Genomic DNA, 17116 nt, shown 5'->3' with positions numbered 1-17116 from the left:
GAAGAACATTTGGTTTCACAAGTTACAGGAGGCTATCTCATTTAGTTCTGACCATGCAAACATCTGTATTGAATTGCTTTTTGCTTTCTTCTTTATTTTTTGCTTCATTATCAGGTTTTTTGGCAAATTTCTTAACTTTAAACCATGGGTCCTGATGATGGATGAATTGAAAGAGATTCAGCAGCAGCAGCATACAAAGGTTTTGCAGGAAAATTGGTAGGGAGGAGCCCGAGGTGGGTGAGGTAATCAGTACAAGTGAGATTAAGAAAATATTGAGGATTTGGAAAAAAAATAAACAGTTTATTGAAAAGACAGATCTATAAAAAGTTGCAACAGGTCGTGTGTAGGAGTTGTATAACAATACTTGTTTCACACTTTATCGTGTATAGAGAGTAAGTTATGTCAAACAATATTGCATGAAATGAAACCTTCTCTGTCAGTATCTTCTCCTGACCTTGAAAGTAAATAACATTTCACAAGCAAGTTTATTTCTTTACATTCTTTTATATTATCTATAAATATATTTTTTGTTATTTATGAAGTATATTTTCATATTTAAAAGTATATAAAACAAAAAATGTGTGTGTTTTTTGGGGGCTGGAACAGATTCATTGTATTTCCATTCATTTAAATGGGGAAATTTGATTTGACAAAGCAAATTGAGTAAGAGCTTGGCCATGGAACAAATTAAACTTGTGTGTCAAGGTACCACTGTGTTAAGGAGTTAGAAAAAGGATGAGGAGCCAGTGAAGGAGATAGGTTTATTCTGTGTAAATGGACATAGAGGTTTGTTCTCTGTATGTATTTTTTATGCTTAAATACACAAAGGCGCACTTATTCACACTAGGACAAAGATATACATATGATTTAATATAAAATTAAAAATCATCTTTCAGAAAAATATATGAGATCTAAAATTCTTCATGAAGCATCCATTCCAGAAATATTTCAGAAAGAAAAATTCATGGATAGAGAACAAAGTAATACACTGTAAATACCACTGGATTTCAAATCAGAAGAAATGTATTCAAATCATGGCTCTGCTATCTGCTCTCTTTGTAAGATCATTTAGCTTTCCAGAGCCTTATCTGCAAAACAAGGAGATTGGATTAGATCAGAGATTCTTAATACTTTTTCTGATTCATGGGCCCTTTGGGGTAGTGTAGTAAATCTTTTGGAGCTATTCTCAAAATAATTAAATTGAAATGCAAAAAAAAATAAAAATATATAAGATCACAAAAGAAATCTATTGTATTGAAATTTGGATATCAATATACTTTTTCAGAGAGATCATGAACCTTAGCATGACAACTTGGTTCAATAAGGATCTCTGCCATCCTTTCCTTCTATTACTCTATCATCTGTGATTCCAAATCAGAATGAATCAAAGATAACAAAGCACAGTTAGCTATTATTCTGTAGTGCCTCTTTCTCATATTGATTCAGCTTTGGTGTTACAAGACTGTAGAATATGTTCAATGGTTGTAGCATGTAAGAAGCTGGGAAAAATTAGATGGAAGAAATCCCTTGCCTCTTTATCCCATCTTTCCTTCCTTGGGACCTGTGAGAACATGGGTTAAATCAGCCAGATTTGTTCATTGAGGGAAGTCAGTAAAAAAATTCTATGTAGTAATAATTGTATTACTAATTACATTAGTAAATGGTCTTGTTCACTTTACTAATAGGTCTTTGTCACATATCCTTTGACTTCAAACCAGCACTCTTTTTACTATGCCACTGAGGTACTGTGCTAAAATGTAGGGATACAAAAAAGTAAAAAATATTTCTCTGAAAATTGAGTAGGTCACATTCCCATGGGATAACAATATACAAAGACATGGGTTCAAATCCTATCTCAGTCTTTTACAAATTGTGTAAATATATTACTTAGCCTCTCTGAGCCCTAATTCCCCATCAGTAAAATGGTAGGATTGCATTAGATGGCTTTTAAAGTACCATTCAGATCGAAATCTATGAAATCTTTCATTTTCTTGTAGAGAAAATTGGGAAAACCTGAATGTGTTTATAGACAAATGAAAGGAAGAGGATCAGCTTACATTAGCAGAGATTCAGTCTCTTTATGTCATGGTTCCCACTGACAATATCATAAAGCCTATAGACTCCTCAGGATAATGTTTTTAAATTCATTAAATAAAATGCATAGATTATATATATATGTATATATATATATATATGCTTTAAATTCTTACCTTCTGTCTTAGAATTGATAATGAATATCAGTTCAAAGACAAAAGAGCAGTAAGGGCTAGGCAATTGGGGTTGTGATTTGCCCAGAGTCAGAGCTAAGAAGTGTCTGAGGTCAAATTTGAACACAGGACCTCTTGTCCCGAGACCTAGCTTTCTATCCTTTGAGCCACCTAGTTGCTCCACATATAATAAGGAAACAATCATATTGAAATAATCAAAATATTATTTTTTAAGTTCATATATCCCAGGTCATGAACCTTTATACTAGAGGTTATGAGTGTTTTAATAAGGTCCTAAATGAGGCAAGAGAAAATTATAATAATTACTGCCATTTATATAGTACTTAATAGTTCCCCAAAGATTTTAAACATATTTTATTATTTGATTCAAGGAACAATGATGCTAACTGTGATCAAGGGCACAGGTGGAAAGATTAGTTTTGGTGAGGAGGAAGAATATCTTTTTTTCTGTGACTGTAGAGAAAAAGAAAAGAGTGGGCGACAATCCTGAAGAACTTTGAGGATTCAGTGCTCTCAAGATTACCTGTGGAGAGGAGGCAGAAAGCCAGAGGCTACACAATCTGCCTTGTGCATAAAAGCTGAAACTGGATGAGGGACTAAAAGGAGAGAGAAAGAAAAAAAAAGTTTTGTAATTCTTATTTTAGGAAAGCAGCAGTGTCAAGGATACAACAACATAGTTTGATTACATATTATTGTGTGGTCGGCTGGTTGTCCTATAATTTTCTATTTTCTCATTTTTGTTTATCTTGTATTTCTACCTAGACTGAAAGCTACATGACGGCAAGAATCATTTCTGCAACTTCTGTTATCTCCCAGTGTAGGGATCACAGTAACTATAACTTGATCAATTGCTTTTTTCTGTATCTTTCACAGTTTGTCTTGGTTAAAACTATTACTTCTCTGTTACCTGACTGTGATGGAGAGTTTAGTATTGGGGGATGAGCTTGAATAATGGAACTGCCATTAAGGCAATAGGATATTTTGAAATTTCCTTTTTCCTTTCACATGGATTCTCATTTCTTTTTGTCAATCAATCCATGATCATTTATTATGTGCCAAGCTCTGTGCTAATCCACAAGATGAAAAGACAAAATCAAAGTAAATATTACTCTCAAAGAGTCTGCACTCACAGAGAGACAATATGTAAATTTATAGGTATATCCAAGCCAAATTGACAAGCAATTTTTAAGCACTTTCTATGTCCCAGGCACTACCTTGACAAAGTTCACAAGCTTGTGGGGAAGATTTAGCATGCAAACAATTATGTGCAAATGAGATATATACAGGATTAATTGTAGATTATCTCAGAAAGAAGGCCCTACCATTAAAGAGAACTAGGGAAAACTTCTTGATGGAATTTTAACTGAGATTTGATGCAACATATGGAAACAAGGAGATTAAGACAAAAAGGATGAAAATTCTAGGCAAAGGGAACAAGCAATGAAAATGAACAAAATAAGGAGGATAGAGTATCCTTTACCAGGAACAATAAGAAGGCAGAAGTCATTGGATTGTAGTATATGTGGAGGGGAGTAAGGTATAATAAGATTATTAAGGTCAGAAGATACCAGGTTTAAAGAGCTTTAAAAACCAGAAGATTTTACATTTGTTTCTGGAAGTAATAGAGATTCACTGGAATTTATTGAAAGGGAGCAAGAATGGGAAGGAGAGGAGACAATGACATAGACAGACCAGCAGTTTTGTAAACACATATAAAGCAGTTGATGTTGGAAAGGGAAACATCAGTAGCTGGTAGGACAAAGAAAGATCGATATGTTGCTTGAGAGAGTCTTGAAGAAAAACAGTAATTCTTATAAAATGAAAAGAGAATGGAGGTATAGTATATGACCTCTGAGGTTCTTTCCAACTTTCAACCTATGATCCTATAAGTATTAAAACCTAGATTTTTAAGGTCAATAACTTTAAATGAGGCGATGAGAATTTTCTGATACTCCAAAGAAAGTATTTTAGAAGCATTAAATATATGGATAAAGAAAATGGTTTTATAAAATTAAGAATGAAAAAGCCAAGATGAAACACCAAAAAAATCTTTAAAGTGTATCCAAGACTATTATACTGTAAGTGATCTCTGCTTTTATTTTTTTCCAAACAGAATAGGACTGAGCTATGGAAGAAAGGGTTCAGGTTATATATTTGTCCTGATTATATCCTTTCTCTAACTTGACCACTAGGTTTGTCTATGACTAGACTACCTTCACTCTTGTTCTCTGTTCACACCAGTCCATAACCCATTTGCAATAGAATACTCTAGAGAAAATCCTTTTTTTTTTCTCCAAAGAGCAAATGCAAAGCTAAAAGTACAATGAGTAGAAGCAGAGACAGCAGAGAGAACAGATGGGCAGTGCTTGGGTGAAGCCAATTTATACTTTTTATATACAAGATTGAGTGATGTAGTTAAAACTAAGACAGCAAGTCGATAAGGTCAATGGGGACATTTAAAGCTTGTGCTAAAAGGTTGTGGTCAGTCCTTCACACTGGAAAGTTGGCTTAGATAATAAAGAACAGGATGAATATTGAAATTCCTGAAGTCTGTATAGTAAAGCACCTCATTTGACAGGTTAATATGCACCAAATGTGTATTGGTCTACACTAGACCTGAGGGGGAGATTGGCAGGAGAAATACTGATACTGAGAACACCCAAGGGTTTAGGTGGTAGCAGGCTATAAATGGCACCCAAGCATACAAAAAAATGAGATGTAAAATATTTGGGTGCTCAGTCCCTCCCCCATTCAACCATGTAATATACTTAACAACACAAGCACACATTGGCCACTCCTAGAATAAGATGATTAGTTGGGACTCACTCAAGCCTGACTGACTACTTTAATTTTCCTGGCTTCTATTGAGGGAATAAAAGTTTCATTTTTTGAAGGTTATAAAAAAAGAAGGGAAAGGAAATCTTTTTTGTTTCTTTCTCATTAATTCAAGGATGATTCTGAATCTTCAAAGTGCCATTTTGTGTCTCACTCAGAGGGAAATTACAGCTTTAAAACTAACCTGAAATGCCTGTCTTAATAATAACTGTGGCTTTCTTTATTAGGTAATTAAAGGTGAAATATTTTTAACTGAGGCTGGTCTCACAGTTTTTGATGCTTCTTCATACTAATTTCAGTGTACCAGAACTCTAAGGAAAACTCACTCTGAACTTTAACATACTTTGGCTTAGCTATTATAGCCTAGGTCCTATTTCAATACCTCAAGGAAACAGATTAAACACATTAATAAGGAGAACAGACCATTTGTGGCCATTGGCTGGAGGACATCAGCAGATATTCCATGCAGTCTGGGAAAAAGATCTTGTTCACTGATGGAACACTGTAAACTATGAGAACTCAAAACCTAAAAAGTAGGTCCCATATCATGAAATAGGACCAAGCAAATAATTCAGGGAAGCAAGGTGAATATGAGAGCAGTGTATGAGAAAGAACTGTTCTTCCTTAGAGGTTTTAGGATCATAAATGGAAAGGGAAAGCTGGAAGCAACTTTAGCAAGTACCTCATTTTACAGAAAAGGAAACTGAGCCTAGAAGGATAAAATAACTTACCCCAAGATCATACAGATAGAAAATATCAGAGCCAGAATTCAATTTTATCTTTAACTAGAGATGAAGAGTAAAGGAAAATGAAAACCAATTATTCGCAATAGTAACTTCTGTAATAATATTTCTTGAATTTGTTCTTTCCATCTCAGTACTACAATCCTACTATTAATGATAACTCCTTATTTTTTCTAGTTCTTTAGAGTATACACAATGTTTTCCTTTTTTTTATTGATCGTCACCACAACTCTGAAATAAAGGTGGCATTATTTGTGAGAGAAATAAAGAGATTTGGGCTCAGTTCTGTGACTTCTCATTTCTATTTTGTGACAAAGCTGAGACTAGGACCCAGATCTCCAAGTTTCAAATCCAGTGTGCTTTGTACCTTATCTTCTTATCTTCTCTTGTTCAGGAAAGCAACCAATCATTAAGGAATTAATAAGTGTATACTAGCTGCAAGTTACTGTACTAGATACTAGAGACCCCAAGACAAAAAATAAACAATTCCTGCCCTCAAGCAATTTGTATTCTATTGGGAGAGACAACATGTAGGCAATATCCTAATTCATGAGGGGAATCCCACTCATATACCTGGATTATTGTTCCAGTCTTCTGACTAACCTCTATCCCTCTTCTCTCTTCCATGGCAATTTATCCTACTAACTATTGTCAGAAATATGTTTCTCATATGGTACTTTTATAGACTTCTTAAACCTATTAAGGTTCCATTTTACTTATAGGATCTAATCTCTATGTAATTTAATGTCTTTTATTAACTTATCCAATCACATATCCCACTGTTTCTGAACATGGACTCTGTACTCAGATAAATCCAGTATCTTTTCTGTCCATGTTAAGTCTGAGTTCAGTTCAGCCAACATGATGATTCACTCCACTTGGAATGTCCTGCTCCATGTCTTCCATACCAGATGTTATACTTCCTTCCAGAGCAAGCTGAAATTCTACCTTCTCCATGAAGCCTTCCAAAATGCTTCTCATTGTCTTTGATATCCTCTGTTACTAGTTATATGCCACCACACTGTTTAGTTTTCATCTTCATAGAGCCTTAAATTCTTGTGTATTGTTTTATGCAAAGAACTAACATTCTCAAAATTATAAACTCTTCAGGGCAAGAAGTGTGTTCTCTTCTTTTGCATGTTCCACAACAGCTAGTCAGGATTACCACAGAAAGTGCTTCACTAAAAGCAACTTTCTAGCAACGAAATTGGCCAGTATCAGGAGAGACAAACAGGAGTCGTTCTGGCTATCTTTGTAGCAGTAGTCATAAGCAACTGGTGATCCCAGAAGCTAAAAAGGCAATAACAAAAGGCATCTGGCTGAGTTTGTCTATAAAGAAAGATGGAAGGAAGTTATCATTTTGAAACTTTCTCTAGACTAAAAGCCATGATATTCAGAGCACCCTGTGTATTTTAATGTAAGAAAAAGAAAACTTAAATGCAGTTGATAAATTAGTCTGATCTAGTTAGTTATCCTAAAGTCACACTTGTACACCTTGTTCAGAACTGCAGGGCAAATGTATTTCATAAGACTTTTTTAAAATAGCAACTAGGGGGAGGCTGCCAGAGCCTTAGTCCAAGGTACTATGAGTAGCCATTATCCCAGTGGCTATAATGACCCATTTCATGGGCCCTCATGGCCTTCTATTGACAGCATAATCATCATCTCTACTCCCTTGGTAGCCATGGGCAATGATTCCTAATATAAGTTCCATCCCTATGAAGCCTACAGTTCTGTAGGATCTGCCTCTCCCTCCAAAATTCCCTCATTCTCTACCTATCACCTCCTCCTCTTTAGCTAACTGTACAAACTTAGACTCTAACCTTGTATGAAAACACCTAAGGGGACAGGCAGATTGTTCCCTGCTACCTTCAAAGAAATTTTCCCAGTCCATCACCAGAATTCCTACTTAGAACTTTGATTCTTGTATTTCATTATGTTTAGTGGTTACCATCTTTAGTCATTTGATCAGTGTGCCATTTGCATTTATATGAAAATACATCATCTAAGCAATGGGAAGAGAACATGAGGAAGGCCATACAGAAGGGAATCTCAAGTCCCTTTTCTTTGAAATGCATCATTTGATGTTTGAATATAAAGATTTTACCATCTTGATCCTTCTTCCTATGGAGCCCAGAGGGAAAAAAAGATGTAACTTGGGCTATTCTGAGAGGATGCTCTGCTATAATGAAATCAAGATAGGCCAGAGTTTCAGTTGTTTTCTTTGCTGTCAACTTTCCCTGAAGTTGTCTGACTAAAGTCTACAGCAAAAAAGGAAGGAAGGAAGGAAGGAAGGAAGAAAGGAAGGAAGGAAGGAAGGAAGGAAGGAAGGAAGGAAGGAAGGAAGGAAGGAAGAGCTGCACCCTTATGGTATTCTCTTCCTCTATGTTCAAATGAATAAACCAGGGATTTTTTTTGCAATCTCAAGACATGGGCTTGGGCTTGACGACACAGAGAAAGATGTACATTCATAGACTACGGAGCCAGTGAGTCTACTCTGGTGTTCAGAATGTCACCACTTCCTGTCCTTTGAAACAGCATTCAGCAAGAAGGTAGAAGGAAACTTCCTTTTCCAAGCTAATTCAAATCTATTGATTGTGCTGTACTTATAAAGAACGCATGCACTTAGATATCTGGCACAGGGGATTCCCACAGATTTTTGAAAAGAGCTTGTCTCAGCTGAACAGCTTTAAAATGGGAAGTCATCCTCTCATCTCTTTCCCTTCCCCTTTCCAAATCCCTCTGCCCAGGCTTTTTTAAACAGGCATCTTTCATTTGAGGAAATGGTTTACTGAGGGATAATATAGATTACTTGAACTAGAATTTTCTTAAATAAAGTAAGCTCCAACAATAATATGTATAATTGTTTTGAACAATGTCACCCGGTATTTTTACATGTTCTCCTGAAGTAGAAAAAGAAAAAAAATGCAATAACTTTGTTTCAATTTCTGACAGACTGGAGTATTAGAAATCTTGGCTAATAGCTTTTTCTTTGTATGTGTCTTTGTGTGTCTGTGTGTGCATTTCAGGATGGAATGGGAAACTTGAGAATCACAGAAAAAGGTCTAAGGTTAGAAGGAGACTCAGAATTCTTGCAACCTCTCTACGCCAAAGAAATCCAGTCCAGACCAGTAAGTTTCTGATCAGAGAAGAGAGAATGATTTTACATCTGTAGTTTGAGTCTGAGAAATGATATGTGTTGCCATGGCATCCTTTAAAACTTGGATTAGCAGGAGGGTCCTGTGGAGAAAGAATGGGTCTGGGCATGGGTTCTGCCTTTGGCCACAAATTAGTTAAGTGTATGAGGTCCTTGGGAAGTTCATTTAAAATTCTTTAGCATTTCATTTTATCATTGTCAGATAGAAATAATAATACCTGCCTTTTCAGTGATGAACTGAAGTGAAAATAAAATGAGATAGTAGATATAGAAATTCTAGAAGTATTATATAGTTATAAGATGATATTAGAAAAAGAGCCTGATATGACAGAAAGGGAATTGGATTTGAAATCAGAGGACCTATGTTCAAATCCTGCCTCTGCCAATTATGACTGTGTGACTCTGGGCAAGTCATATAGCCCCCTCCCAGGCATTAGTTTCTTAAGGATTGGACTATATGGCCTCTGACATCCTTCCTAGTTTGAAATATTTGACCCAGTAAACATTATTGTTATTAATTATAAAGGTAAGAAATCTCAAAGGTAGATTTAGAAATGAATAGTTAGTATTTCCTTCTATGTTATTTGGGTTGCTATGGTTGTATCATTGTGTTATTTGGAAAGCAGTTGTCATACTATCAGCCTGTATTTAAATTCTGAATAGAATCTACATATACACAGGTATACACACACACACACACACACACACACACACACACACACACTTATACAAATTCAACATATCCGCCCAATCTTTTTATCATTCCTTCTTGTGGGTAGCGAATCTTGTAACCTTATTGCCTTTATAAGTAGACAATATTGCTATTACCTTGGGCCATAAGAGAGGAAAGGCTTATTATGGTAATTTTTCCACTGGTCAGATATCCAGCTCCCTTTGCATATAACAAATAAATGAATGCTTCTTCCAAATGCTGTAAGCTCATTATACTAGTTCCCAGTGGGAAAAAACCAAGATCAGGGTGTAGAAGTTATAAGGGAGTAGATTTGTGTTCAATATAAGGAATTTTTTCCTAATAATTCATACTGATTTATGAAACCACAAGCTCCTCATTCATTGAAGAATGTCCAAGTGTTAAGAGATACTGAAGAGAGGATTCTTGCTTTTTGGTGGAAAATCAGATAAGGTGACCCCTAAGGCCCCTTCCAACTTTATGATTCTATGAGTCTCAGATTTCAATAACATAGAAAACTGGCAAATATAATGAAATTCAGCAACCCAATACAGTATATAATTTTACCCTAACAGCATTCAAGCTGATGAGTTGCATTTGAATTGTGAAACCACAATTGTTAAAAATTGAAATATAAATATAAATGATTACAAATCAGATCAATTATATAAGAATTTATTGAGTGACTTCAGGATGCTGAGAACTAGTCTATGCAATAAGACACTATGTAACTAGAAACAAGTATTATAGTATCTAATATAAGACTATCTACAAAACTGGGGGATGAAGTTGTACAAGATAATCAATAAGGCTTTTTTCAGTAGAATAGTTTATGAATTTACTCTCTACTCTTGCAGAGTTTACACGTAGAGTCATAGTAAAGAAAAACTTTGAGTCACAAAACCCGAGTTTGAATCCTAGTTCTGCTTTTTACTAGCCTTTTGAGATAAGTCATTTAAAGCTCAGTTGAGGCTCAATGGTTAAGAGAGTTGGACCTGGATTCAGGAAGACCTGAGTTCAAATTCAAATTCAAATACTTCCTAACTGTGTGAACTTTGGCAAGTAATTTCTGATTGCCTGACAAAAGGATCTACTGGAGAAGAAAATGGCAAAGTGCTCTAGTATCCTTGCCATGATAACCCCATGGACAGCTATATAGTCCATGGGATTATGGAGAGTGAGATGTGATTGGGAAAAAATAAAATTAACCTCTCTAGAGCCCATTTTTCTGTAAAAAAGAAGAGGTTGGACTAGAAGACCTTGAAGACTTCTTCAAACTCTTTGATGATCAAATGATGATAGGAGGCACGAAATGGGAAAATGATGAAGTTTGATTATATTCATTTAATATGGATTCTAATCCATGCAAATCCTGTTCATGCCGCCTAGCCCTGAACTAGTTAGAACAGTTGAAGAAGAAACTTTTCAAGTATAGTTTTCTAGTGTTTTCAAGCATTGGGGGTATAAGCATTTCTAAATACTGAGCAATAACCTGATTGTGTTTTCCTACCAATTAATGTGTAAATTACAAATAATCCTTAAGTATTTCTTCCCAGTCTAACAAGGATTCTTGGCAACACATTGTTAAACTTTTAGTTGCAATTACTCTGACTACTTAAAAATAGTAATGTTGCAAGTATTTTTTTAAATTTCTAATTCCAGCTTTCAATAGTTCAGACTGGTCTTTTTCTCATTAGTCCAAATTAGAAAATTCTGTGCAAATAAACAAGAGTCAGTTGGGAATCTGTGAGCAGGGTTTATTCTGATAAGAAAATAGTTGGGGTTAATTGTGGGAAGCTTCTTAGAAATAGGGATCTGGACTTAAATTCAAAGGAAAACATTAGTTTGGCCACAAGAGGAAGAAAACTGTTGCATATGTTAAGACCTTTGAGCAAAGCATGATCCATTTACAAATTGGCCAGTCCTTCTAAAATAAGCAGATGAGCTATGTCTAGCTCAAATAATTACTTGATTAGAGACATATTTAAAAAAACCTTGTAATTCAAAAATCAAGAAAAAATATTTTAAAAGCAATGAATAAAACAATTTTGGAGCTAAAAGGTTTTTTATCTTTTCATGGGTTTTGTAACTAATTTCCAAATTGATAAAGTACCCTTCCTTGTAATATTATTTTTAAGTCTTACATTAGGTTCTTTTCTGCAAAAGGAAGGAAGGAAACAAGCATTTATTAAGTTTCTACCATGGGTCAGACACAATGTTAAGCACTTTACAGATATTGTTTCATTTGATCCCCACCTGTGAGGTAGGTACTATTATGATTCACATTTTACACTTGAAGAAACTGAGGTAAAGAAAGCTAAGTGACTTTCTCAGTTACCCAGAAATTAAATGTGTAAGACTGAATTTGAAATAAGTCCTGACTCCAGTACTCTCTTGACTCCACCTAGTTGTCTTTAGGAATGTACTGCCTGTCAATTTTTCAAACGGATCAGTTATGCACTAAACCTTAACATCAGAATTTTTGATGCTGTTCAGAGGACCAAGCAGAGATCAGGGGTGAGATTTAAGACTTTGCCACAATGAACAAGACCAAATTTGTACTGGAGATGCAAGAATAAGACAATTAAAGGATTACTAATAATTGAAGTCTGATTCTACACTCCAAACTGAATGAAAGAATCCCTACTCCCTCTCCCTTGGTTTCACAGAAAACTTTCAGCCTCACCTATTGACTTATTTTGTTAGTTTTGTAGCTGCCATAGTTCTCTTAGACTGTAAGCTCCTTGAGGACGAGAAGGAAATATTTATCTCTCTATCTCTCTCAGTAACTAACAGAGGACTATTCCAATTGTTCTTAGAAAGCGAGTGTTGGATACTGAGCATTTAAGGATAATTATTAGTAGTGGGCATTTGATTATATGACAAAATATAAAAAAGTCACACCACAAACAAATTAAAAAGAGCAAGGAAGCAAATGCCATTTGGATTTGTGCTGAGAGGGAAAATTTGTGACCCAACAAGAACACAGAAGCAAAATGGATAATCTTGATTAAATAAAATTGTAAAAGATTTTTGCACAAAGCCAATGCAGCTAAAATTAGAGGGAAAACAGTTAACTAAGGAAACTCTTTGCAGCAAGTTTCTTTGATAAAGATCTCATGTCTAAGCTATTTAAGGAACAGATCAAATTTACAAAAACAAAAACTATTCTCTAATTGAGAAATGGTTACTGGATATGAACAGGCAGTTTTCAAAAGAAGAAATTCAAGCTATCAATAATTATTTTAAAATACTCCAAATCCCTAATTATTAAATTCAAATTAAAACTCCAGGATGCTATCTAATCCCCAAAAGACAGGCAAAGATGACCAAAAATAGGAAAAGGAAACTGACAGGACTTGGCATTTGATCTGGTACCATAATGGCATGGCAGAGATAGCAAATGTAGATTTTTAGCAACATAATACTTTGGCATAGATAGGGAATGGAATTTGTGGGTCCTGGAAATAGGATGTTCTGACTAGGTCTAAGTGCATTGAATCCTTGTCAAAGGTGATAGAAAAAGCACCAAAAATAAATGAATTCAAGAAGTAAGGCAATGAAAAAGAGCAAATAGCCAAGGAAACCGATTCCCCTGAGATTTGAGATCAGTGGAAAACCTCTGCTATTTCTACTCCAAGCCCTCCCTTGCCTAGCTTCTGCATTATGGCAGTTCTAGCCTCCCTGAATTGATAAGAGACCTTGTTTTTCCTTTGCTTTTCTGAAGGAAGGCATCTCTTATCTCATGTCCTTCTCTAAAGAAGTGATGTCCATTTGCATTTACATACAACCCCCTTCCCTTTGATGATGGGTAACTAATTAAACAACATTTAATGTCACTTTAACTTTGAATTTCGGTAGTCTTTCTGGAATTGTACGGGTAGAGTAATCAACAGAAAGTTCAGGACGATATCCGATTTCATTATTGGAGGTTGTAACCCTAGTAAAGCCACTACAAATTGATTTGTGTGATAGCAATCACTTAGGAAGAAAAGTTAATGAGAAAATGTTCATATCTATAAACGTTTTCATCTAGGAATTAAATGAAAGCCTCAGGACCTTCTAACTTCAACTGCATTGAAGTGCAGAACTTGTGAATGCTATTCAGGAAATAGTATGAGAGGATGAAGGCTAAATAAACCATCTTACCATGACCTGTTCCTAGAAATGCATTCTATGACTTGTTCCTAGAAATGCAGAGAAATACCATTGAAATGCAATCATGCCATGACTTGAATATTTAAGCAATTTCTCAGTTTATTTTAAGCCAGATTTCAGTGGGGTGAAAAAAGGGGGTTAGTAAATGGAGTGAGTAAAGACAAGAGCTGGCAAGAGTTTGGCCAACAGGTACTGATTTACTATGGTTTTTGAAAAGTTGTGAATCTGGTTTCTTATTGTTAGGCAGTACCCAGATCAGGTATGTGAAAAAATCAACTTAAAAAGGGAAAAAGGCTGATATGGTGAAGTTTAGATCTTCACCTAAAGCATAATCCTAGCAGAACTTTAGGACGTTCTTGATAACGATACCATAAATTTTGAGCTGTAAGGGTCCAAGTTATTCATTTGAAAAATGTAAAAAGTGAAAGTAAAATAACTGACCTTCCTTTAAGTCCCAACTAAAATCTCATCTTCTCCAAAAAGAAAATGCCTCTTAATTCCAGTGCCTTTTCTCTGACAATTATTTCCTATTTATCACATATATGCCTTCTTTGGATATACTTGTTTGAATGTGATCTTCCTCATTAGATTGTAAGCTCCTTGAAAGCAGGGACTGTCTTATACCTCTTTTTGTGTATCCTCAGCTCTTAGCAAAGTGCCTGGCACAGTGCATACTATACATTTCTTGACTAATTGATTAAATTCATTTCATTCAAAAAATGGCAGAGCCAGGATTTGAATACAAGTCCTTGGTTTCTAAATAAATATAGCACTTTTTTCTCTACATTGTACTGATTATAACTTGGTCAGTAGAAATCAATCAGAAAGGAGATAAACCAAAAGCAAGAAGACAAGATTAAAAACTTATAGGGATAGGACAGAATAGGCTGGTGGGGAAATGTTAGAGCAACTCTATTCAACAAATATGTAGTAACTACTCTGTGTAAAGCATTGTGCTGACTGCTGTAGTAGGAAGAAGACAAATTAGATAGTACCTGCCTTCAAGGAACTTACAGTCTAATGGTAAAAAGAGGGTCTGGTCTACATAGATGAGCAGGATATAAGGCAAAATAGGATAGCAACATAGGAGTTCCTTCAATGAGAAATAGAGATCATGTTTCCTTTAACAGAACAAAGTTAAGGAAAGCATTCATGGAGGAAGCAGTATCTTCTTTCAAATTTGAAAGAAAAGAATGATTGATTAAAAGATGGAAATTAGGGGGCAGCTGGGTAGCTCAGTGGAGTGAGAGTCAGGCCTAGAGACAGGAGGTCCTAGGTTCAAACCCGGCCTCAGCCACTTCCCAGCTGTGTGACCCTGGGCAAGTCACTTGACTCCCATTGCCCACCCTTACCAATCTTCCACCTATGAGACAATACACCGAAGTACAAGGGTTTAAAAAAAAAAAGCAAAAAAAAAAAGATGGAAATGAGAGGCTATGACTGGGGATATGAGCACTTTCTCATAAGGAAGGGCATGGTGACAAGAGAGATCAGAATGTGAACCTGGGTCAAAAATAGTCCAGTTTGGTTCAATATCCAATATACGAAGTGAGTAGCAAAAAATAAGGTAAGGCAGGTGTTGAATGAATGTTATATAACTGGGGAATCCCTTGAAGGCTGGAATCAGGAGGTCCTACTTATTTTAACAGGCTATATAGGGAAGAGTGGTAAGGCTAGGCAATGGGGGGGAAGTGATTTGCCCAGGGTCACATAGCTAGGAAGTCTGAGGCCAGATTTGAACCCAGGTCCTCTCATCTCTGGGCCTTGCTTTCAATCCACTGAGTCACCAACTGCCCCCTCTAACTTACTTTTTTAAAAAACATTTATTAATATTCATTTTTAACCTGTTTACATACTTTATACCCCTACTTTCCCCTTCACCCCCTGCTCTCCCCCCACCCATGGCCAATGCACATTTCCACTGGTTGTAACATGTGTCCTTTTTCAGGGCCTATTTCCATATTGTTGATAGTTGCATTGGGTGGTAGTTTCGAGTCCACATCCCCAATCATGTCCGCCTCAGCCCCTGCATTCAAGCAATTGTTTATCCTCTATGTTTCCTCTCCTGTAGTCCTTCCTCTGAATGTGGGTAGTGTTCTTCACCATAAATCTCTCAGAATTGTCCTGTGTCATTGCACTGTGGCTGGTACAGAAGCCCATTACATTCGATTTTACCATAGTATATCAGTCTCTGTGTACAATGTTCTTCTGGTTCTGCTCCTTTCGCTCTGCATCAATTCCTGGAGGTCTTTCCAGTTCACCTGGAACTCCTCCAGTTTATTATTCCTTTTAGCACAATAGTATTCCATCACCAGCATATACCACAGTTTGTTCAGCCATTCCCCAATTGAAGGACATACCCTCCTTTTCCAGTTTTTTGCCACCACAAAAAGCGCAGCTATAAATATTTTCGTACAAGTCTGTTTATCTATGATCTCTTTGGGGTACAAACCCAGCAATGGTATGGCTGGATCAAAGGGCAGGCATTCTTTTATAGCCCTTTGAGCATAGTTCCAAATTGCCAGCCAGAATGGTTGGATCAGTTCACAACTCCACCAGCAATGCATTAATGTCCCAATTTTGCCACATCCCCTCCAGCATTCATTACTCTCCCCTTCTTTCATTTTAGCCAATCTGCTAGGTGTGAGGTGATACCTCAGAGTTGTTTTGATTTGCATTTCTCTAATTAGTAGAGATTTAGAACACTTTCTCATGTACTTATTGATACTTTTGATTTCTTTACCTGAGAATTACCTATTCATGTCTCTTGCCCATTTTTCAATTGGGGAATGGCTTGATTTTTTATACAATTGATTTAATTCCTTGTATATTTGAGTAATTAGACCCCTGTCAGAGTTTTTTGTTATAAAGATTTTTTCCCAATTTGTTATTTCCCTTCTGATTTTGACTACATTATTTTTGTTTGTACAAAAGCTTTTTAGCTTAATATAATCAAAACCCTTTAATTTACATTTTGTAATTTTCTCTAACTCTTGCTTGGTTTTAAAATCTTTCCTTTCCCAGAGATCTGACAGGTATACTATTTTGTGTTCACTTAACTTATTTATAGTTTCTCTCTTTATATTCAGGTCATTCACCCATTCTGAATTTATCTTGGTGTAGGGTATGAGATGTTGATCTAAACCTAATCTCTCCCATATTGTTTTCCAAATTTCCCAGCAGTTTTTGTCAAATAGTGGATTCATGTCCCAAAAGTTGGGCTCTTTGGGTTTATCATACACTGTCTTGCTGACGTCATTAACCCCAAGTCTATTCCACTCATCCTCCTCCCTGTCTCTTAGCT

At 35.8% G+C, this 17116-nt stretch overlaps 1 protein-coding gene across 2 annotated transcripts in view; it reads left to right on the top strand.

Moving 5' to 3' along the window:
* Nucleotides 1–17116, top strand: part of SGCD (sarcoglycan delta) — a 501335-nt gene that overhangs the window by 244190 nt on the left and 240029 nt on the right. For both annotated transcript variants that reach the window (XM_044664475.1, XM_044664474.1), the window contains exon 3: nucleotides 8836–8937. In XM_044664475.1, the coding sequence (XP_044520410.1) occupies nucleotides 8836–8937 (102 nt within the window). The remainder of the gene's footprint in view (nucleotides 1–8835; nucleotides 8938–17116) is intronic.

Source organism: Gracilinanus agilis, chromosome 2, assembly GCF_016433145.1.
Source record: "Gracilinanus agilis isolate LMUSP501 chromosome 2, AgileGrace, whole genome shotgun sequence".
Lineage (NCBI taxonomy): Eukaryota > Metazoa > Chordata > Mammalia > Didelphimorphia > Didelphidae > Gracilinanus > Gracilinanus agilis.
Note: the sequence above shows the minus strand (reverse complement) of the source record. Positions and strands in the feature narration are given on the sequence as shown.